The sequence below is a fragment of the Trichomycterus rosablanca genome, chromosome 4 (genome assembly GCF_030014385.1).
Source record: "Trichomycterus rosablanca isolate fTriRos1 chromosome 4, fTriRos1.hap1, whole genome shotgun sequence".
Lineage (NCBI taxonomy): Eukaryota > Metazoa > Chordata > Actinopteri > Siluriformes > Trichomycteridae > Trichomycterus > Trichomycterus rosablanca.
The window spans coordinates 54509388-54534777 of NC_085991.1; the positions used below are offsets into that span (position 1 = coordinate 54509388).

General features: G+C 44.2%; 1 protein-coding gene across 1 annotated transcript in view; it reads left to right on the forward strand.

The window, feature by feature from the left end:
* The window catches only part of LOC134311792 (TBC1 domain family member 14-like), a 52117-nt gene extending 29114 nt beyond the window's left edge, over window positions 1–23003 (forward strand). Inside the window, exons 8-15 of the mRNA XM_062993464.1 lie at window positions 7904–8010; window positions 10322–10405; window positions 10898–10992; window positions 11897–11968; window positions 13237–13365; window positions 14495–14604; window positions 19789–20059; window positions 22035–23003. Of these exons, the coding sequence (XP_062849534.1) occupies window positions 7904–8010; window positions 10322–10405; window positions 10898–10992; window positions 11897–11968; window positions 13237–13365; window positions 14495–14604; window positions 19789–20059; window positions 22035–22097 (931 nt within the window). The 3' untranslated portion in view covers window positions 22098–23003. The remainder of the gene's footprint in view (window positions 1–7903; window positions 8011–10321; window positions 10406–10897; window positions 10993–11896; window positions 11969–13236; window positions 13366–14494; window positions 14605–19788; window positions 20060–22034) is intronic.
* The last annotated feature ends 2387 nt before the right edge of the window (window positions 23004–25390 follow it).

Here is a 25390-nt window from a genome sequence, read left to right on the forward strand (position 1 = left end):
ACACACGCGAGACAGATATGGAGGGATGGATGGATGGAGGGATGGATGGATGAATATGGATGGATGGATGGATGGATGGATGGAAGGATGGATGGATGGATGGATGAATATGGATGGAGGGATGGATGGATGAATATGGATGGATGGATGCATGGATGGATGGATGGCTGGAAGGATGGATGGATGAATATGGATGGAGGGATGGATGAAGGATGGATGAAGGAAGGATATGGATGGATGGATGGATGAAGTGGAGGATGAGTATGGATGGAGGGATGGATAATTAAGTGGATGATGAGTGTATGGATGGAGGGATGGATAATTAAGTGGATGAATGAGTGTATGGATGGAGGGATGGATAATTAAGTGGATGAATGAGTATATGGATGGAGGGATGGATAATTAAGTGGATGAATGAGTATATGGATGGAGGGATGGATAATTAAGTGGATGAATGAGTATATGGATGGAGGGATGGATAATTAAGTGGATGAATGAGTGTATGGATGGAGGGATGGATAATTAAGTGGATGAATGAGTGTATGGATGGATGGATGGATAATTAAGTGGATGAATGAGTATATGGATGGATGGATGGATAATTAAGTGGATGAATGAGTGTATGGATGGAGGGATGGATAATTAAGTGGATGAATGAGTGGATGGAGGGATGGATAATTAAGTGGATGAATGAGTGTATGGATGGATGGATGGATAATTAAGTGGATGAATGAGTGTATGGATGGAGGGATGGATAATTAAGTGGATGAATGAGTGTATGGATGGAGGGATGGATAATTAAGTGGATGAATGAGTATATGGATGGATGGATGGATAATTAAGTGGATGAATGAGTGTATGGATGGAGGGATGGATAATTAAGTGGATGAATGAGTGTATGGATGGAGGGATGGATAATTAAGTGGATGAATGAGTGTATGGATGGAGGGATGGATAATTAAGTGGATGAATGAGTGTATGGATGGAGGGATGGATAATTAAGTGGATGAATGAGTATATGGATGGATGGATGGATAATTAAGTGGATGAATGAGTATATGGATGGATGGATGGATAATTAAGTGGATGAATGAGTGTATGGATGGAGGGATGGATAATTAAGTGGATGAATGAGTGTATGGATGGAGGGATGGATAATTAAGTGGATGAATGAGTGTATGGATGGAGGGATGGATAATTAAGTGGATGAATGAGTGTATGGATGGAGGGATGGATAATTAAGTGGATGAATGAGTGGATGGAGGGATGGATAATTAAGTGGATGAATGAGTGTATGGATGGAGGGATGGATAATTAAGTGGATGAATGAGTGTATGGATGGAGGGATGGATAATTAAGTGGATGAATGAGTGTATGGATGGAGGGATGGATAATTAAGTGGATGAATGAGTGTATGGATGGAGGGATGGATAATTAAGTGGATGAATGAGTATATGGATGGATGGATGGATGGATAATTAAGTGGATGAATGAGTGTATGGATGGAGGGATGGATAATTAAGTGGATGAATGAGTGTATGGATGGAGGGATGGATAATTAAGTGGATGAATGAGTGTATGGATGAAGGGATGGATAATTAAGTGGATGAATGAGTATATGGAGATGGATGGATGGATAATTAAGTGGATGAATGAGTGTATGGATGGAGGGATGGATAATTAAGTGGATGAATGAGTGTATGGATGGAGGGATGGATAATTAAGTGGATGAATGAGTGTATGGATGGAGGGATGGATAATTAAGTGGATGAATGAGTGTATGGATGGAGGGATGGATAATTAAGTGGATGAATGAGTGTATGGATGGATGGATGGATAATTAAGTGGATGAATGAGTGTATGGATGGCGGGATGGATAATTAAGTGGATGAATGAGTGTATGGATGGAGGGATGGATAATTAAGTGGATGAATGAGTGTATGGATGGAGGGATGGATAATTAAGTGGATGAATGAGTGTATGGATGGAGGGATGGATAATTAAGTGGATGAATGAGTGTATGGATGGAGGGATGGATAATTAAGTGGATGAATGAGTGTATGGATGGAGGGATGGATAATTAAGTGGATGAATGAGTGTATGGATGGAGGGATGGATAATTAAGTGGATGAATGAGTGTATGGATGGAGGGATGGATAATTAAGTGGATGAATGAGTGTATGGATGGATGGATGGATAATTAAGTGGATGAATGAGTGTATGGATGGATGGATGGATAATTAAGTGGATGAATGAGTGTATGGATGGAGGGATGGATAATTAAGTGGATGAATGAGTGTATGGATGGAGGGATGGATAATTAAGTGGATGAATGAGTGTATGGATGGAGGGATGGATAATTAAGTGGATGAATGAGTGTATGGATGGAGGGATGGATAATTAAGTGGATGAATGAGTGTATGGATGGAGGGATGGATAATTAAGTGGATGAATGAGTGTATGGATGGATGGATGGATAATTAAGTGGATGAATGAGTGTATGGATGGAGGGATGGATAATTAAGTGGATGAATGAGTGTATGGATGGAGGGATGGATAATTAAGTGGATGAATGAGTGTATGGATGGAGGGATGGATAATTAAGTGGATGAATGAGTGTATGGATGGAGGGATGGATAATTAAGTGGATGAATGAGTGTATGGATGGAGGGATGGATAATTAAGTGGATGAATGAGTGTATGGATGGAGGGATGGATAATTAAGTGGATGAATGAGTGTATGGATGGAGGGATGGATAATTAAGTGGATGAATGAGTGTATGGATGGATGGATGGATAATTAAGTGGATGAATGAGTGTATGGATGGATGGATGGATAATTAAGTGGATGAATGAGTGTATGGATGGAGGGATGGATAATTAAGTGGATGAATGAGTGTATGGATGGAGGGATGGATAATTAAGTGGATGAATGAGTGTATGGATGGAGGGATGGATAATTAAGTGGATGAATGAGTGTATGGATGGAGGGATGGATAATTAAGTGGATGAATGAGTGTATGGATGGAGGGATGGATAATTAAGTGGATGAATGAGTGTATGGATGGAGGGATGGATAATTAAGTGGATGAATGAGTGTATGGATGGAGGGATGGATAATTAAGTGGATGAATGAGTGTATGGATGGATGGATGGATAATTAAGTGGATGAATGAGTATATGGATGGATGGATGGATAATTAAGTGGATGAATGAGTGTATGGATGGAGGGATGGATAATTAAGTGGATGAATGAGTATATGGATGGATGGATGGATAATTAAGTGGATGAATGAGTGTATGGATGGAGGGATGGATAATTAAGTGGATGAATGAGTATATGGATGGATGGATGGATAATTAAGTGGATGAATGAGTGTATGGATGGAGGGATGGATAATTAAGTGGATGAATGAGTGTATGGATGGATGGATGGATAATTAAGTGGATGAATGAGTGTATGGATGGAGGGATGGATAATTAAGTGGATGAATGAGTGTATGGATGGATGGATGGATAATTAAGTGGATGAATGAGTGTATGGATGGATGGATGGATAATTAAGTGGATGAATGAGTGTATGGATGGATGGATGGATAATTAAGTGGATGAATGAGTATATGGATGGATGGATGGATAATTAAGTGGATGAATGAGTGTATGGATGGAGGGATGGATAATTAAGTGGATGAATGAGTATATGGATGGATGGATGGATAATTAAGTGGATGAATGAGTATATGGATGGAGGGATGGATAATTAAGTGGATGAATGAGTGTATGGATGGAGGGATGGATAATTAAGTGGATGAATGAGTATATGGATGGATGGATGGATAATTAAGTGGATGAATGAGTGTATGGATGGAGGGATGGATAATTAAGTGGATGAATGAGTGTATGGATGGAGGGATGGATAATTAAGTGGATGAATGAGTGTATGGATGGAGGGATGGATAATTAAGTGGATGAACGAGTATATGGATGGAGGGATGGATAATTAAGTGGATGAATGAGTATATGGATGGATGGATGGATAATTAAGTGGATGAATGAGTGTATGGATGGAGGGATGGATAATTAAGTGGATGAATGAGTGTATGGATGGAGGGATGGATAATTAAGTGGATGAATGAGTGTATGGATGGAGGGATGGATAATTAAGTGGATGAATGAGTGTATGGATGGAGGGATGGATAATTAAGTGGATGAATGAGTATATGGATGGATGGATGGATAATTAAGTGGATGAATGAGTGTATGGATGGAGGGATGGATAATTAAGTGGATGAATGAGTGTATGGATGGAGGGATGGATAATTAAGTGGATGAATGAGTGTATGGATGGAGGGATGGATAATTAAGTGGATGAATGAGTGTATGGATGGAGGGATGGATAATTAAGTGGATGAATGAGTGTATGGATGGAGGGATGGATAATTAAGTGGATGAATGAGTGTATGGATGGAGGGATGGATAATTAAGTGGATGAATGAGTGTATGGATGGAGGGATGGATAATTAAGTGGATGAATGAGTGTATGGATGGAGGGATGGATAATTAAGTGGATGAATGAGTGTATGGATGGAGGGATGGATAATTAAGTGGATGAATGAGTGTATGGATGGAGGGATGGATAATTAAGTGGATGAATGTGTGTATGGATGGAGGGATGGATAATTAAGTGGATGAATGAGTGTATGGATGGAGGGATGGATAATTAAGTGGATGAATGAGTATATGGATGGATGGATGGATAATTAAGTGGATGAATGAGTGTATGGATGGAGGGATGGATAATTAAGTGGATGAATGAGTGTATGGATGGAGGGATGGATAATTAAGTGGATGAATGAGTGTATGGATGGAGGGATGGATAATTAAGTGGATGAATGAGTATATGGATGGATGGATGGATGGATAATTAAGTGGATGAATGAGTGTATGGATGGAGGGATTGATAATTAAGTGGATGAATGAGTATATGGATGGAGGGATGGATAATTAAGTGGATGAATGAGTGTATGGATGGAGGGATGGATAATTAAGTGGATGAATGAGTGTATGGATGGAGGGATGGATAATTAAGTGGATGAATGAGTGTATGGATGGAGGGATGGATAATTAAGTGGATGAATGAGTATATGGATGGAGGGATGGATAATTAAGTGGATGAATGAGTGTATGGATGGAGGGATGGATAATTAAGTGGATGAATGAGTGTATGGATGGAGGGATGGATAATTAAGTGGATGAATGAGTGTATGGATGGAGGGATGGATAATTAAGTGGATGAATGAGTATATGGATGGAGGGATGGATAATTAAGTGGATGAATGAGTATATGGATGGATGGATGGATAATTAAGTGAATGAATGAGTGTATGGATGGAGGGATGGATAATTAAGTGGATGAATGAGTGTATGGATGGAGGGATGGATAATTAAGTGGATGAATGAGTGTATGGATTGAGGGATGGATAATTAAGTGGATGAATGAGTGTATGGATGGAGGGATGGATAATTAAGTGGATGAATGAGTGTATGGATGGAGGGATGGATAATTAAGTGGATGAATGAGTGTATGGATGGAGGGATGGATAATTAAGTGGATGAATGAGTGTATGGATGGAGGGATGGATAATTAAGTGGATGAATGAGTGTATGGATGGAGGGATGGATAATTAAGTGGATGAATGAGTGTATGGATGGAGGGATGGATAATTAAGTGGATGAATGAGTGTATGGATGGAGGGATGGATAATTAAGTGGATGAATGAGTATATGGATGGAGGGATGGATAATTAAGTGGATGAATGAGTGTATGGATGGCGGGATGGATAATTAAGTGGATCAATGAGTGTATGGATGGAGGGATGGATAATTAAGTGGATGAATGAGTGTATGGATGGAGGGATGGATAATTAAGTGGATGAATGAGTGTATGGATGGAGGGATGGATAATTAAGTGGATGAATGAGTATATGGATGGATGGATGGATGGATAATTAAGTGGATGAATGAGTGTATGGATGGAGGGATGGATAATTAAGTGGATGAATGAGTATATGGATGGAGGGATGGATAATTAAGTGGATGAATGAGTGTATGGATGGAGGGATGGATAATTAAGTGGATGAATGAGTGTATGGATGGAGGGATGGATAATTAAGTGGATGAATGAGTGTATGGATGGAGGGATGGATAATTAAGTGGATGAATGGGTGTATGGATGGAGGGATGGATAATTAAGTGGATGAATGAGTGTATGGATGGAGGGATGGATAATTAAGTGGATGAATGAGTATATGGATGGAGGGATGGATAATTAAGTGGATGAATGAGTATATGGATGGAGGGATGGATAATTAAGTGGATGAATGAGTGTATGGAGGGATGGATGGATAATTAAGTGGATGAATGAGTGTATGGATGGAGGGATGGATAATTAAGTGGATGAATGAGTATATGGATGGATGGATGGATAATTAAGTGGATGAATGAGTGTATGGATGGAGGGATGGATAATTAAGTGGATGAATGAGTGTATGGATGGAGGGATGGATAATTAAGTGGATGAATGAGTGTATGGATGGAGGGATGGACAATTAAGTGGATGAATGAGTGTATGGATGGAGGGATGGATAATTAAGTGGATGAATGAGTGTATGGATGGAGGGATGGATAATTAAGTGGATGAATGAGTGTATGGATGGAGGGATGGATAATTAAGTGGATGAATGAGTGTATGGATGGATGGATGGATAATTAAGTGGATGAATGAGTGTATGGATGGAGGGATGGATAATTAAGTGGATGAATAAGTGTATGGATGGAGGGATGGATAATTAAGTGGATGAATGAGTGTATGGATGGAGGGATGGATAATTAAGTGGATGAATGAGTGTATGGATGGAGGGATGGATAATTAAGTGGATGAATGAGTGTATGGATGGAGGGATGGATAATTAAATGGATGAATGAGTGTATGGATGGAGGGATGGATAATTAAGTGGATGAATGAGTGTATGGATGGCGGGATGGATAATTAAGTGGATGAATGAGTGTATGGATGGAGGGATGGATAATTAAGTGGATGAATGAGTGTATGGATGGAGGGATGGATAATTAAGTGGATGAATGAGTGTATGGATGGAGGGATGGATAATTAAGTGGATGAATGAGTGTATGGATGGAGGGATGGATAATTAAGTGGATGAATGAGTGTATGGATGGAGGGATGGATAATTAAGTGGATGAATGAGTGTATGGATGGAGGGATGGATAATTAAGTGGATGAATGAGTATATGGATGGAGGGATGGATAATTAAGTGGATGAATGAGTGTATGGATGGACGGATGGATAATTAAGTGGATGAATGAGTGTATGGATGGATGGATGGATAATTAAGTGGATGAACGAGTATATGGATGGAGGGATGGATAATTAAGTGGATGAATGAGTGTATGGATGGATGGATGGATAATTAAGTGGATGAATGAGTGTATGGATGGAGGGATGGATAATTAAGTGGATGAATGAGTGTATGGATGGAGGGATGGATAATTAAGTGGATGAATGAGTGTATGGATGGATGGATGGATAATTAAGTGGATGAACGAGTATATGGATGGAGGGATGGATAATTAAGTGGATGAATGAGTGTATGGATGGATGGATGGATAATTAAGTGGATGAATGAGTGTATGGATGGAGGGATGGATAATTAAGTGGATGAATGAGTGTATGGATGGAGGGATGGATAATTAAGTGGATGAATGAGTGTATGGATGGAGGGATGGATAATTAAGTGGATGAATGAGTGTATGGATGGAGGGATGGATAATTAAGTGGATGAATGAGTGTATGGATGGCCTAATCACTCTGCCGGTGTGTTTCAGGCACTGTACCCGGCGGGTGAGGGATTTGTGGTGGCAGGGTATCCCCCCCAGTGTGAGGGGGCGAGTGTGGAGTCTGGCTATAGGGAACGACCTCAACATCACACTCGGTGAGTAGAGCCCCGCCCCTCACCACCACCTTATTACTCCATCACTCTGTGTGGCCTAAAGTATGTGGACACCTGATCATCCCAGAATCAGAACTATAGGCGTTATAGTGAGGAGTGAGTGATTTAGGAGAACACTAACGTATCTACTGGAGTTCTTTATGATGATACTGGTTTCCACAGCTGAGAGAATCGCGTCCTCTGATTATCCGCCAGGGGGCGCCAGAGTGACACTGGTGCAGGGACAAACCCGTTCACTGTTAGTGAGTGTTTCCTTTCAAATGAACGACCTTTATACTTACAGTATTTATGACTCAATACAATGCAAGCAATGGAGGGTTAAGGGCCGTAATCAGGGGCCCAATAGTTGCAATTTGCCACTTTCACTGGCAACTTTCTGATCATTAGTCTAATGTCCACACTGTCCACAGTCTTCAAGCTGTCCACACTGTTCATAGTTTCCACACTGTCCACAGTCTCTAGTCTGTCAACACTGTTCACTCTCCACTTTGTTCATAGTCTTCACTCTGTCCACACTGTCCATAGTTTCTACAGTCTCCACACTGTCCACAGTCTCCACACTGTCCACACTGTCCACAGTCTCTACTCTGTCAACACTGTCCACAGTCTCCACACTGTCCACACTGTCCACAGTCTCTACTCTGTCCACACTGTCCACAGTCTCCACACTGTCCACACTGTCCACAGTCTCTACTCTGTCAACACTGTTCAGTCTTCACACTGTCCACAGTCTCCACACTGTCCACAGTCTCCACACTGTCCACACTGTCCACAGTCTCTACTCTGTCCACACTGTCCACAGTCTCCACACTGTCCACACTGTCCATAGTTTCTACTCTGTCAACGCTGTTCAGTCTTCACACTGTCCACAGTCTCCACACTGTCCACAGTCTCCACACTGTCCACACTGTCCACAGTCTCTACTCTGTCCACACTGTCCACAGTCTCCACACTGTCCACACTGTCCATAGTTTCTACTCTGTCAACGCTGTTCAGTCTCCACACTGTCCACAGTCTCCACACTGTCCACACTGTCCATAGTTTCTACTCTGTCAACGCTGTTCAGTCTTCACACTGTCCACAATGTCCATAGTCTCCACACTGTCCACAGTCTTCACTCAGTCCAGTCTCCACTGTGTTCACAGTATCCACACTGTCCACGGACTCTACTCTGTCAACACTGTTCAGTCTTCACATTGTTCACAGTCTCCACTCAGTCCACACTACCCATAGTCTCCACTGTGTCCACAGTCTCCACTCAGACCACACTACCCATAGTCTCCACTGTGTCCACAGTCTTCACTCAGACCACACTGTCCATGGTCTCTACTCTCTCCACAGTCTCTACTCAGACCACACTGTCCATGGTCTCCACTGTGTCCACAGTCTCTACTCAGACCACACTGTCCATGGTCTCTACTCTCTCCACAGTCTCTACTCAGACCACACTGTCCATGGTCTCCACTCTCTCCACAGTCTTCACTCAGACCACACTGTCCATGGTCTCTACTCTCTCCACAGTCTCTACTCAGACCACACTGTCCATGGTCTCCACTGTGTCCACAGTCTCCACATAGACCACACTGTCCATGGTCTCTACTCTCTCCACAGTCTCTACTCTGGCCACGCTGTCCATGGTCTCCACTGTGTCCACAGTATTCACTCAGTCCAGTCTCCACTGTGTCCACAGTCTCTACTCTGTCAACACTGTTCAGTCTTCACATTGTTCACAGTCTCCACTCAGTCCACACTACCCATAGTCTCCACTGTGTCCACAGTCTCCACTCAGACCACACTGTCCATGGTCTCCACTGTGTCCACAGTCTCCACTCAGACCACACTGTCCATGGTCTCTACTCTCTCCACAGTCTCTACTCTGGCCACGCTGTCCATAGCCGCCTCCTCTATGTCCACAGTCTTCACTCAGTCCAGTCTCCATACTGTCCACAGTCTCCACACCATCCACAGTTTCCACTCTGTCCACACTGTCATAAGTCTCCACACTGTCCACAGTCTTCACTCTGTCCTCAGTTTCCACACTGTCCACTCGGTCCACAGTGTTTTCTCTGTCCAGTCCAGACTCCATATTGTCCACAGTCTCCACTCAAAAAAATTTCCACAGTGTTCATCCTTCCACTGCATTGTTAACCTCGTGCACAGACCTCCATACTGGATGCCACAGGAGTCGAAGACCAAAATCAATCAGCACGGGTGTCCACATACTTATGTCTATATACGTAGTGTATTTACTATATTTGTTGTGTGTGTGTGTGTGTGTGTGTGTGCTGAGCAGAGCTGTACGACATCTGTTTGGCGAGGGCGAAGGAGAAGTGGAGCACTTACCCATCAGTCACCACCACAGACTCCAACGCTGGAGGTGAGAAGCAGCCAATCAAATACAATCTAATGCATATTTAGTCATAGCCACGTTCCTCTACTTCTGTACAGGCGCCTCGGGCTACTAACCGGGGTCCTTACACGGCCTCAAAGACCCCGCCCACTTTTTAGTCTCTTTTTTTTCCCACCCAACAGACTAGTGGCTGATTTTGTCTGCTACACTGTCTGCGCTGTCGATTGTGCCCGCTAGGGGGCGCCCAGCCGACCGGTGGCAGAGCCGAGATTCGGGATTCGATTGGCGTGCTAGCGGAAAATCCTGCTGCCCCATCAAACAGAATTTATGCAAAAGTCCCCCCCAAGTTCCATGCTTAGTTTCATTTTCAGGAGAATCAACAAAGCTGATATTTATTGATGTGTTGAAAGCTGAATGTGGAGGTCATTAATTAATAAACACTAATTGACGTGCAGAGGTTTGTTCCCAGTTGTGTGGTATGTGTACACGTTCATGCTTTATTGTGGTGTGTTGGTGCAGATACCGGCTCGTCTTGTGCTGATCGTGAGGCCAGTTTGGAGCTGATCAAGCTGGACATTTCCAGGACCTTCCCCAACCTGTGTATATTCCAGCAGGTAAAACTTGATGCTGTTGTTGTTTAACGTTTTGGACGAAGCATCAGTCTGACCAAACCGAAACCTCAGAGTATCACTTAGAAGTCATTTCATAAACACAGTGAGGTCACAGTGCGGTCACCAGCAGTAGAAGACTAATTAGCATCGATAAAATAGAAAATAAACATTATCCACCATCATCCTTCTTCATAAGTCACAATTGTTCTACTTCTGCACATGTACTTACTTAATTTTGTACCCTATAAAAATATTAAGCCTTTATCTACAAGCAACACACAAAAGGCCAGGTTGGACATTGCTGTAAAACATGAAGGAGGCTCACTGATGTTTTGGGGTAGATTTGCTGCCTCAGGCACTGGGTGCCTTAAATCTGTGCAAAGTCAGAGCCCATCAAGGCATTTTGGACAGGAACTTACAGCCCACAGTGTCAGAAAGCGGTACCTCATGGGTCTTTTAGCAGGATAATGACCTGAAACACATCCAAAAGTGATTCTGATTCTGATTCTGAAGAATGACTGAGAAGAAACATCGAAGCGTTCCAACGTTGTTTCCTATAGAGTGAGGCGGTGCCACTTACCTCAGTCCCACCCAAGAGCGTTGAAATGAATTGGAACGTCAACTGAGGTTTTCTTGAGCGAAATCAGTGTCCAGTTAGCTTATGGTCAGGTGTCCAAATACTTTTGGCCATATAGGTTATATTATCGATGTGCCACCCCAGCAGCCTGAAACACTTTATTTGAATACTATCAAAATAAACCTTTTAAATACCTTTTAAAATTAAATATAAATATACATTTGCAGCACATTCGGCCAGCTCGGGCCTTGTTTAGGTTTCAGTTCATGTTTTATAATGTGTGTGTGTGTGTGTGTGTGTGTGTGTGTGTGTGTGTGTGTGTGTTGGCAGGGAGGACCATACCACGACGTTTTGCACAGCGTTCTTGGAGCGTACACCTGTTACCGTCCTGATGTGGGATATGTACGTAACTACACACACACACACACACACACACACACACACACACACACAGCATTAATGTGCTGCAGTGTTATTGTTCTGCACTGTTACTGTGCTGCAGTTTAACTGTGCTGCAGTGTTATTATTGTTCTGCACTGTTACTGTGCTGCAGTTTAACTGTGCTGCAGTGTTATTATTGTTCTGCAGTGTTACTGTGCTGCAGTTTAACTGTGCTGCAGTGTTATTATTGTGCTGCAGTGTTATTATTGTGCTGCAGTGTTATTATTGTGCTGCAGTGTTACTGTGCTGCAGTTTAACTGTGCTGCAGTGTTATTATTGTTCTGCAGTGTTACTGTGCTGCAGTTTAACTGTGCTGCAGTGTTATTATTGTGCTGCAGTGTTATTATTGTGCTGCAGTGTTACTGTGCTGCAGTTTAACTGTGCTGCAGTGTTATTATTGTTCTGCAGTGTTACTGTGCTGCAGTTTAACTGTGCTGCAGTGTTATTATTGTGCTGCAGTGTTATTATTGTGCTGCAGTGTTACTGTGCTGCAGTTTAACTGTGCTGCAGTGTTATTATTGTGCTGCAGTGTTATTATTGTGCTGCAGTGTTACTGTGCTGCAGTGTTATTATTGTGCTGCAGTGTTACTGTGCTGCAGTTAACTGTGCTGCAGTGTTATTATTGTGCTGCAGTGTTACTGTGCTGCAGTGTTATTATTGTGCTGCAGTGTTACTGTGCTGCAGTTAACTGTGCTGCAGTGTTATTATTGTGCTGCAGTGTTACTGTGCTGCAGTGTTATTATTGTGTTGCAGTGTTACTGTGCTGAACTGTTACTGTGCTAAACTGTTACTGTGCTGTAGTGTTATTACTGTGCTGCAGTGTTACTGTGCTGAACTGTTACTGTACTGAACTGTTACTGTGCTGCAGTGTTATTACTGTGCTGCAGTGTTACTGTGCTGAACTGTTACTGTACTGAACTGTTACTGTGCTGCAGTGTTATTACTGTGCTGCAGTGTTACTGTGCTGAACTGTTACTGTGCTGAACTGTCACTGTGCTGTAGTGTTATTGTTGTGCTACACTGTACTGTTCTGTGTATTGTGTTCCAGGCAGTTAAACGTGAGTGCACCGCTGCACTGTAACCAATTTCTCTTTTTCTGACTCAGAGTAACAGACGAATGGAAACTCGGAGCCACTGATTACTAAAAATAATCCCCCCCCCCCTTCCTCCACACCAGTGATCTTCACCTCACACTAAATTACTGTGTGTGTGTGTGTGTGTGTGTGTAGGTGCAGGGGATGTCCTTTATTGCAGCAGTGCTGCTCTTGAACATGAACACCTCCGATGCCTTCATCGCCTTCACCAACCTGCTGAACAAACCGTGTCAGATGGCCTTCTACAGAGTCGACCACAGCCTGGTGAGATACAAACACATACTGTATATATACAGCGGTGGGAAAAAGTATTCACCCCCCTCCCCTTCGGTTAGATTTAGGTCGTGTTTACACTTGTAGTTCCGGACCAAACAAGAAAATCATCCATTGCTACGTTAGACCTGGTTTGATTATCAAAGTTACATTATCATCAAACCACATTAAATAAAAAAAGTGACGTCTTTTGTGAGCCAGTGGTCAGAACGCTGCCCCCTGCTGCTATTTTCACCCAATGGAAACACAGCGAGAGGTTAAAAATGGATAAAGCTCCTCTGTCCTCTCGTCTCGTGTTTAGTGTCACATATTGTGACGTCACATTGGACACAGATCTGTCTGGTTCGTGAAGACGCCTTTGGTTCATATTGTGTTCATATCTGAAGGAAATCGCACCAGAATTTGTTAGAAATGAACCGAGACCCTTATGCGGGTCTTCAGCGGTGGAAAGGAAGCTTCAGACTTACTGTACCGAACCACAGAGCGATCACACCAGGGTTTGTTTTAATCCAACCAACACTGACACGTATATTAAGCAGAACATGATATTTACACAAAGAGAGTTTATTATTTTTTATAGATTATTATTATTTACTCATTATACTTTTTACACGATGTTGACAGTAACCATATTCATTATATCAAGTATGCCTGCGGTACATAGGAGAACGTTTGAAAAGAACCATGGATCAGTGCTCATGTGTTTCACTGAATCAGTCCTGGTTCAGGCCTCGATAAACAGCCGAATAAACTGGGGACGTCACGATGCACCACAAGACAGTTAATAATCGATGCAAATATGCCACGACTCAAATCGAGTGAGATCACTTTAAACAGCAGAGTGCACTGGCGCTATCCAACTCGCCTGGTTGACGTCACTACGCGTCAAGTGAGTTGCCAGATTCAGGGTTTTCCAGCCAAATTGGGCTTAATTCAAAATGGGTGAAAATGTAAAGGTTATGGGGTGGTGATTTCTGCCGTAATTGTATCGTGAAACCCAGTATCGTAAATCGCATCGCATCGTGGGTAGAGTGTATCGTTACATCCCTAGTATAAACCAATCAGAGCTTCCGAATTCAGATTTTGGGTGTGTGAACGTGAAGTGTTCTGTGTTTTTCAGATGCTGACGTATTTCGCTGCGTTCGAAGTGTTTTTTGAGGAGAACATGCCAAAGCTGTTTGCACATTTTAAGAGTAACAACCTAACGCCTGATATTTATTTAATTGACTGGTAGGTACCTTATTTTTCTCACTAATTGTTTACTTCAATTTAAATGTATTTGGTTGGCGCTTTTACAGTAACTTGAGCTCAAAGCAAAGCAGCCGAGAGCAACAGTGGCAAGAAAAACCTCCTCAGAAGAATTAATGCCCTCAGTAAAACATGTTTCTGGTTGAGCTCGTAGCCACTGATGCGCTGGTGCTTTCACATCATCATCACATGAAAATCTTCTTTCCCTTAAAGCTTCTTTGAGCGTCCAAAAAGGTGGAAACCAGATGGAGCTAAATCCGGACTATAAGCGTCTCTCAGTCTCTCAGACACGCCCGATTACTCCTCCCACTACTGCACCCTCACCGCTTATAACCATAATATAAAAGTGAGGAAACTTTCTGAAGATCCCTTGTAGAACCTTGGTGCTATTTAGAGAACCGGCCCTCGTATGGACCGTTTTTTATTGGAACCAAGGATGCGTCATCAACAGAGGGCGCTGCACATGAATTTTGGTGTCCAGTGTTGACTCCCCGAGTCTGGGCGCCCCCTTGTAGACAGAATCGGCCACTAGTCTGCTGGGTGGGAAAAGACGGGATTAAAAAGTGGGCGGGGTCTTCGAGGCAGTGTAAGGACCCTGGTTAGTAGGCCGAGGCGCTTGTACAGAAGTGGAGGAACGTGGAGATCAGAGCGTGACTCTACATGCACGAGACCGACCTCACATACAGGCAAATAAGAAGGGGTCGGTGGAGGACGCACATGTCTGAGGGAGGGCGTGTCAGGCGAATATACCTTCCTTGTACACCATCGGGGTCTCCAACAGAGGAAGAGGGAACTGGCTGTGACTAAACTGGGAGAAAAAGGGAGAAAATGTGGTGGAGAAACTTCTAGAACGTCCTTAAACTTTGAGGCATGCGCCTGAACCTGTTCTAGAACGTGACACTGTTCTCTCACATAGGAACACAGTGATGCCGGAACTCATCGCTCTTCAGGGGGTCGAGACGATGTCCATCGTAGGCGATACACAAATATATTGGACTTGTGGACAACAATACAAATACAATGGACTCAGTGTGGAAGAATTGCGCTTACAATCAGGTCTCACCAGGTCAGGATTCTTGCTTTCAGCTTATGGACAGATGACGTCACATCTCCTCCAGTTATTCTCTGATAAGGGAAATTCATGGTTCCTTGAACAGCAAGTCTTCCAGGTCCGGTCTCAGCAGAGCTCCCACAACCCCGTCACACTTCAGTTTGGAGGCTTTGAGGTTTCTAGTCACTTCTCACCCACTTGATGTGGTTAACACGATGACGGCGGCGTGAAAGTGGCAGCTCTTGGTACTGAAACTGGCGACTTCCTGCCAGTCTAGCACGTCTCCTGTGTGGGTGTCCATGAGCTGGGTAGAGAGAGCAAGGGTCGCTGGGAACATCTTCATTTATTTAATAGGGCAAGGTGGCCTGGCTTACAGTCTACATTCCTGTTCATCCCAACGGTGTTTAATAAGTCTGTGTGGGTTCCAAGTCAACAAGGTCATGGTGGTCTTGAGTGCTGAAGACTAAAGGTTCTGGGTCCTGCACCAGCACAGGTGGTGGAGGAACACAGAGCATAATGTGATCCACCACTGGCTGGTGTAAAGAAGCTGCACCTGCAAGAAGCTGTTCTCCTTTCTGAGGTCTTATGTTCCTCCTTTTTGGGGTCTGATGTTCCTCCTTTTTGGGGTCTGATGTCCTTCTTTCTGAGGTCTGATGTTCCTCCTTTTTGGGGTCTGATGTTCCTCTATTTGGGGTCTGATGTTCCTCTGTTTGGGGGTCTGATGTTCTTCCTTTTTGGGGTCTGATGTTCCTCTATTTGGGGTTTGATGTTCCTCTATTTGGGGTCTGATGTTCCTTCTTTTTGGGGTCTGATGTTCCTCTATTTGGGGTCTGATGTCATTCTTTTTGGGGTCTGATGTTCCTCTATTTGGGGTCTGATGTTCCTCTATTTGGGGTCTGATGTTCTCCTCTTTGGGGTCCGATGTTCCTCCCTTTTGGGGTCTGATGTTCCTCCTCTTTGGGGTCTGATGTTCCTCCCTTTTGGGGTCTGATGTACTCCTCTTTGGGGTCTGATGTCATTCTTTTTGGGGTCTGATGTTCCTCTATTTGGGGTCTGATGTTCCTCTATTTGGGGTCTGATGTTCTCCTCTTTGGGGTCCGATGTTCCTCCCTTTTGGGGTCTGATGTTCCTCCTCTTTGGGGTCTGATGTTCCTCCCTTTTGGGGTCTGATGTACTCCTCTTTGGGGTCTGATGTCATTCTTTTTGGGGTCTGATGTTCCTCTATTTGGGGTCTGATGTTCCTCTATTTGGGGTCTGATGTTCTCCTCTTTGGGGTCCGATGTTCCTCCCTTTTGGGGTCTGATGTTCCTCCTCTTTGGGGTCTGATGTTCCTCCCTTTTGGGGTCTGATGTACTCCTCTTTGGGGTCTGATGTCATTCTTTTTGGGGTCTGATGTTCCTCTATTTGGGGTCTGATGTTCCTCTATTTGGGGTCTGATGTTCTCCTCTTTGGGGTCCGATGTTCCTCCCTTTTGGGGTCTGATGTTCCTCCTCTTTGGGGTCTGATGTTCCTCCCTTTTGGGGTCTGATGTACTCCTCTTTGGGGTCTGATGTCATTCTTTTTGGGGTCTGATGTTCCTCTATTTGGGGTCTGATGTTCCTCTATTTGGGGTCTGATGTTCTCCTCTTTGGGGTCCGATGTTCCTCCCTTTTGGGGTCTGATGTTCCTCCTCTTTGGGGTCTGATGTTCCTCCCTTTTGGGGTCTGATGTACTCCTCTTTGGGGTCTGATGTCATTCTTTTTGGGGTCTGATGTTCCTTCTTTTTACATTTAAAATTTCTGCATGTAGTGGATGCTTTTATCCAAACTGTAACAGTATACAGTCTAAGTCATTTAGGTTCAAGGGCCTCGCTCAAGGGCCCAAGAGTGGCAACCTGGAAGTGGTGGGGCTTGAACCAGCGACCTTTGGATTACTAGTCCAGTACCTTAACCGCTAGGCCACAACTGTCTGAAAATGTAAATGTAACTGACTTCACCCGGGTTCCTCATCATGAGCTTGTTGGACGTCCCATTTCTGCAATAACAGCCGTCCACAATATTCATTCATGTTATTTATGAAATACGTTCGTGTTTAATAAGTCTGTGTAGGTTCTCAGTCGTCCAGGTCATGGTGGTCTTGAGTCGAAGGCTTGAGGTTCTGGGTTCTGCATCAGCACAGGTGGTGGAGGAACACCTAGAGTATACTGTGATCCACCGCTGGCTGGTGTAAAGAAGCTGCAAATGAGTTCACCCGGGTTACTCATCATATTCGTGCACATAAGAGCATCTGAGATCCGTCTCTGGCTTTTAGTCGACATTCCAGTTCATCCCGATGGTGTCACGGCTCTCTACAGACCACTGAGGTTCTTTCGTGTCTGTAAAACCTCTCTGTGAGCACCGAGGCCGCCGTGCCCCAGACCGGAGGCGTATATGATTGTGTGTAATCGAGTGGATTTACCTGTTAGCGGTGTGCGGCTGAGACGCGTCAGAAATCCCCCGGTGAAACAGGAAGTCGTGCACGACTGATTCACACTTCCTGAACCGAGTCTCACGTGAACCTGGAAAGGAAATAATGAGTAAGAACCAAGATCACGCTTCAGGGTGCCAATACTTTCACTCCGGTTCTGTGTGTTTTACTTTTTTTATTGGTGTAAATGTACTTTTAATAAATATTACATTTCTTTTATATTTTTAATACCTTTGTAGCCATCTGTACCAGGGGTGGCAGGAACGGCTCATGTGTTGTACCAAATCATAGTTTACCCTCCATATGTCACGTCACTACGTCATCGGGGCTTTGTGATGGTTGGCTAAGGTTCCTGTGAAGGTTCCTTGTCCCTCCACAAGTCCTGTCCAAGTGGGCGCCTCATCACGCTCGAAGTAACGGAACTTGCAGGACTTAATATGGTCCAGGAGCTCCTTTCCAGTTCTGGTTGTCTCATACACTCGCTCAGTGGTGATCATCTTCATCTGTGAGATTTTCAGCTGTTTTCTGATGCACTTGGTCTCTATCTTTAGTGTCCAGGCTTGTGGCTACTGGCCAGACTGAGGCTTGTGACTTGTTGACCATCACCGATACTCCCATTGATGGTCTTGACTTGGTTTTACCAGCGCATTGTGAGGTATTTGATACTCTACTTCCCAAATATTAGAAGGAGTCCACCATGACTTCCAGAACTTCTTCAGTGTTCGTCATCTCTATCGTTTTTCTGCATCTATCAACGTTTTATACTTTACAGCCTTGATATGACCTGGTAATCTCACTTGGTGACTCCCAGATCAGACCATCTGATAATGTAAGAACTCTTGGTGTCGTCCTGGATAACCAGCTGACCTTCTCTCCTCATGTAGCCAACATGACGAGATCGTGCCGGTTCCTCCTGTACAACATCAGGAAGATTCGACCATTTCTCTCCAGGGAAGCTACCCAGATTTTGGTCCAATCACTTGTAATCTCACGGTTGGACGACTGCAACTCCCTCCTGCCTGGAGCTCCCATGTCCACGATTAATCCCCTTCAACTCATCCAAAATGCAGCTGCACGTCTGGTTTTTAACCAGCCCAAACACCGCCACATCATCACCCCACTGCTGCCTCATCATCACCTCACTGCTGCCACATCACCCCACTGCTGCCTCATCACCCCACTGCTACGTTCTCTTCACTGGCTTCCTGTAGCTGCACACATTCAGTTTAAAACACTGACGCTCGCCTACAAAGCCAAAAATGGTCCGGCCCCAAGCTACCCTCAAGGTCTCATCAAACCCCACTCTGTACCACGCAACCTCCGAGCCACTAGTCTCGCCCGACTCGATCCTCCACCCAGGACTCGAGGAAGACCAGCATCAAGGTTCTTCTCTGTTCTGGCACCCAAGTGGTGGAACGAGGTTCCTTGTCTGTCCGAACATCTGAGTCTCTCACTGTCTATCAGGGTTTCAGCACATTTGTGTTCTTGGACTGTTGTACTTAAACTAGAGTAAGGTGATGTTTACTGTGGAAGCACTTCCGTAAGCCGCTCTGGATAAGATGTAAATGTAAATATGACCCACCAGCTTCCACCCAGTTTCATGAAGCACTTTGACGTCCAGTAGGTCCCCACTGGGGTTCCCTGTTTAATTGTGTCTGTGGTTTTTGCAGGATCTTCACGCTCTACAGTAAGTCTCTCCCGCTGGACGTGGCGTGCCGCGTCTGGGATGTGTTTTGTCGGGACGGCGAGGAGTTCCTCTTCCGGACGGCTCTGGGGATCCTGCGCTTCTACTGCGACGTCCTCATGAAAATGGACTTCATCCACATGGCGCAGTTCCTCACCCGCCTCCCGGAGCAAAACTCCAGCCACGCCCAGTCGCACACGCTGTTCTCCTGCATCGGCAGCATGAGCATGACCTGCAGGAACAGGACGTGGACACAGGTGGGTGAACACGACCACAGATACGAAAAACAGTCGTGACTTGTTGGTTAAGCTACTAGATCATCATTCAGAAGGTGCCATTGTTGGGCCCCTAAGAAAGACCCTAAGCTCTCACTTGCTTAAATTGCATCCCGTTCAGTTTTGGGTTGCTTTGGAATGAAGCGTTGGATCCCAAATGTGTTTATTGGAGTTGAGGTCACAACAGACTCGTCAAACCAAACTTAAAACACCAAAGCTCATAATTACGAGGGGTGTCCACATACTTTTGGCCATGCAGTGTAGTAACGTTCAACAGGCTCGAAGAACCTCAAAGCTCTCGGCTTTGCTTTCAGTTGGAAATCATTTTCCAATAACTTTTTCAATTACCGTTTTTTAACAAACAGCATTTCAAAAGAGTTGGGACGGTGGGTAAAATGCGAATACAAGCCGAAAGCACTGATCTGTTAACTGGCTTGTATTTAAACTTAAACAGACTTATGTTTTACCTCATCAGCTCCACACATTCTTGAACACATTCCAGAAAAGTTGGGACAGGAGCAAATCAAATTTTCATTAAATCATTCATCACTTTGCGGAAAAACAGAGTGAGCCGAGTCACGAGTCTTTAGGCTAGAGTCCGAGTCGAGTCACGAGTCACTATAATAAACACAAAACATATATTATAAATGTAGCGTAGAAATAAAGAAATAATCTGTAAGATCAGATAAAAACAACCACAGATTAGCGAGTGTATTTAGCCGTTTTACTTCGTGCCTTTACTTTCCTCGGTACCAGTTAAAAGCTTCAACTGACGTTTTGTTTTCATTGCAAATTGGCACAGCGGCCAAAATCCCAAACACAGCAAAACAATCATAACCGCTGCTTACCTGAGCTTCTGTTCTTCCAGATGCTATTACATTTATAAGCGTGCGTTCCATTAGGAACAGAATCCGTTATTTTGTAAATGTGCTTATAATTAAAAACCTCCAAACTTTTCCCGGTGGTGAAGTAAAACAGGAAGTGGTTAGAAAGCCGATCGAGCGTTTCATTACCGCGTCATCTGTGTGACGCAAACTGAATAAATGCAAGTAACAGCATTTCTTACTAACAATTACAATCAGAAGCTCTGATTGGTTCAGAAAGCGTCTTTCAACCATCAGCGCCGATTCTGTAGGAGCGTTCCATTCACCCCGGTCGTTCCTGTGAAGTGCACTACGTAGGGTACTCCACCATTTTAAGTAGGGAGCGACGCTTCATCACTACGCCGGAAGCTGGCTGGAACATTTACACATCGTGTGTGTTGTGGGTTAAGACGGCCGAAGCGTTATTATTATTAGAGAGCAGAAAATGACACGATCATATATATATATATATATAATTGTCACATAACTAATGTTGCTGACTTTTGTTGTCCACAAGTCATTTTTTGGCGAGTCACGAGTCGAGTCCGAGTCATTTGAAATGAGTCTGAGTCGAGTCCCCATCTCTGGCTGATAGCCCAAAAGCTTTAGAACATTTGAGCAACACAACCACTAAGAATGTAGAGATTTACAGTCAGTAAGAGTAACAGTAGTACAAGGGTGTGGTTGCTAGACTGGCCTGCCCGCACTCCTTGCCTGTGCAATATACATCAGCAGAGACCCCGGACTGTTGAGCGGTAAAGTGTACAGAAGTTGGCATCTTCAGCTCCCCAACTATAATAGACACAGTGATAAACACGCCCCTGTCCCAACTTTTTCGGAGCATGTGGCGGATTACACATTTAGAATGACAAAAACATGAACTATTTTGTTTCCTGCTGTCCAAGTTGTCCAAAGTAACAGAACTTGTGGTATCTAATGTGGTTCAGGAGCTCCAGTTCTGTCCTGGTTGTCTCGTCCACTCGCTCAGTGGTGATCATCTTCCTCCATGAGACTGTCTGTGGATTGGGATGAAAACCCGTCCTTTATTATTTTGGTCTTGTTCTAACGCCCGGGTGTGTCTGTGTCTCACTCAGGTGCTCCAGACTCTACAGAAGGAACCGGAACATTCCAGTCCGGTGCTGAACCTGAAGCACTGACGGCGGAACCCGAACGCTCGGTGTGTGGAACCTGTACGTTCCGTCTCCGGGACCTGAGCAGAAACGATGGACTCAGGCTCTTAGGCTCCGATTCTACGCTCCCTGGCCACTTCATTAGGAACGCCTTCATGATTATGAGTTGGGTATCCATGTGTAGATGAGATCCATCTTATCCTCGTCAACAAGGTTCTTCCGCCTGCACAGCTGACGCTCACTGGATGTTTTTTGTCTGTGTAAGACTGTTGTGCTGACACTTTCATGCCGTCCTACATCCAATCCCCCGACGACACGTGTACCTCTTCTTTTCACCTGCTACGACCGGGCTCATATGGCAGTCTGTATGGCACACTGATCTCCGTTATCCCCCGTCTCTGTGCAGCGCCTCGATCAGCCAGCAGAGGTCACGATCGCATATTTGCACTCGTACGAGCCGACCGCTGTCTGTCGGTCAGTAGCAGAACTGAGATTCGAACTTGTGTGATTACGTTGTACAGGTGTTCCTAATAAAGTGGCCGGTGGGTGGACTTGTTACTATGCACATGTGAACCCAGGAAGCTGCTACACAAAGAAACGCTGTATTTATAACAATAATAATAATAATAACAATAATAATAATATTGTTTTCCAATCGTCTACAGTCCCGTCGTTAGAAACGGAAGAACGTCGTGTCACTTCTTTCACAAGTACCATGACGACGGCCTATAATAAAGATCAAAGCAAACTGTTTGCATTGTACAAAGATACCCGACTGGTAGAAGCATGTCTAGACATCTGCAACGGCCAAAAGTATGTGGACGCTTGACCGTGAGCTTGTTGTACATCCCAGTCGATAATACTGAATAGTATTAAATGCTTCCCACAAGATTGGACAGTGGTGGCCTCGTAGGTCGAGCAATTGAGGGTTAAGGGCCTTGCCCAAGGGCCCAACAGTAGCAACCTGGCAGTGGTGGGGCTCGAACCAGTGACCTTTCGATTGCTAGTCCAGTACCTTACCCACTATAACATGAAGAGCAGCTGCAGCCTAGTGGTTAAAGTACTGGTCCAGTAAGCAGAAGGTCACTGGTTCAAACCCCACTACTGCCAGGTTGCCACTGTTGGGCCCTTGAGCGAGGCCCTTAACCCACAATTGCATGACTGTAAGTCGCCTTGGATAAAAGTGTCTGCTAAATGCTGAGATGTAATGAAAATGTGGCTAGGTCCTGGGTTCGATCCCCAGGCGGGGCGCACCGGGTCCTTTCTGTGTGGAGTTTGCATGTTCTCCCCGTGTCCGTGTCGGTTTCCTGTTTCCTCCCACAGTCCAAAGACATGCAGTCAGGTTAATTGGAGACACTGAATTGCCCTGTAGGTGAATGTATGTGTGTGTCTGCCCTGCGATGGATTTGGCACCACGTCCAGGGTGTTACTGTGTGCCTTGCGCCCATTGAAAAGCTGGGATAGGCTCCATCACACACACCCCCATTACAACATTAAGTAATAATGAGGGTGTCCGCATACTTTTGGTCGTTTGGTGTCATTCTGGTCATATTTAAGTCTACAGACGGGGTTCTTATGGGTCCCAAAAACCTCGGCATGGAACATTATCATGGCAAAAATGTCGGATAGTTTGTTTGCTCCAGTCATTGACAGAGTGACCCTCTCACAAGACTTACGTACAAGAAGTACGTCTGTGTGTGGGAATTTGTGCCCGTCTGGTCAAAACATGACAGCATTTGTATGGAACAGGATCAGGCCTTCTGTAAACAAAGTTGGAAGCTTATAATTTCCTTTATATAATTGATTTATTACACATGAAGGGGCGTCCCAATACTTTTTTTCTTATAGTGTATTTGAATCAATGTATGTTTGGTTGTTTTGATGATATCCTGTACTGAAGACTTTAACTTAACCCTGTTACGTGATTGACCAGGTTAAAGGTAGTTGGATGATAGAGTGCTGTGCTGCTTCTTAAATGTCGGTTTGTTCCTGTGTTTTTTTTTTGGGATTAATTTTGTTTGGTTTGGTTGTTATTTATTGGTTAAACGTCGCCGCCCTGTAGGTGTGGAGATCCTCGTCGACACGTTTGCACTTTTTGTCTGTCAGACCGAAGTGTCCTCAGGATGAGACGAAGCTCCGTGGACTCGAACCAGATGAGGTTGAATAAAGAGGTTTTGATGATCCTCACGTTCAGAATGGTGGTGTGTTTCTGCACAGTCGCTGTTCCTCTTCATCATCAAACTAGTTCATCTTCATCACTCTGTTCTTCTTATAGAACCCATCATGCTTCTCTCTTACGTCCGCCCTACAGTTCAGCAGCTACATTCATGTAAAAATACCAGGTTTTATTTCACTTCCTTTTTCACACAGTGTCTCTTAAACCAATTATTTATTTGCTAATATGCAATAATATAAACCACATTCTTCTAAATCCCATACAATATAGCCAAAAGTATGCTGATACCACAACCACCGGGCCGCGGACCGGTACCGGTTTGGGTCATTGATTACCGCACCGCACAGAAATAATAAATAATTAGAGATCACTACAAGAGAAATTAGATTTCCAATTTTACACTCTTCAGGTGTTATTGCCTCCAATCACCACTAGGTGGGAGCAGCGTCTCGTTGCAGCTCAGGATTCACACTGATTTTCCATTCTATAGTTATTCTATTTTAAATTCAGGGGCGTAACTGCAGGGGGGGCAGGTGCACTGGGGCCCATGGCTGAGGGGGGGGCCCTCAACGACATGAACTGCCCCCCCATTGGCCACACTCGCCAGGTCGTTATTATTATATTACAATATTGTAGCGGCGATATGTGAGTGACATTCAGCTCAGCCAATCAGAATGCAGCACCGGTTTTATACGTGTGCGTTCGGACGTTCTGCATTTAGTTTTGTATACGAGATTTGCCGTATGGCCCAGCATTGAACCCAACAGGTAGTTCGGGTGCTGGAGGGAGCTAGGCAGTCTAAAGTGTTGTAAGTCATTGAAGTCCTGACTAAACAGTAAAAGTGACTCTACTCTATAAAATAACAAAATACATGTAATCAAAATATACAGTGAGTGCACAGCAATCTGTGTAACCTGCTTAACGTTACTAGACTTATATATATATATATGTGAAATTTGTTGATGGGGGCCCAAAATAATTTTTTTGCACGCCCATGAGCTCCTAGTTACGCCACTGGTGAAATTATATCTTTTATGAAACCGGTCCATGATGCACAAAAAGTTCCGTCGGAACACTAGAAAGCGGAGGGGGAACAGCGTGCAGAACATTGTGCTGATCGTGATGTTTATTTCTTATAAAAACC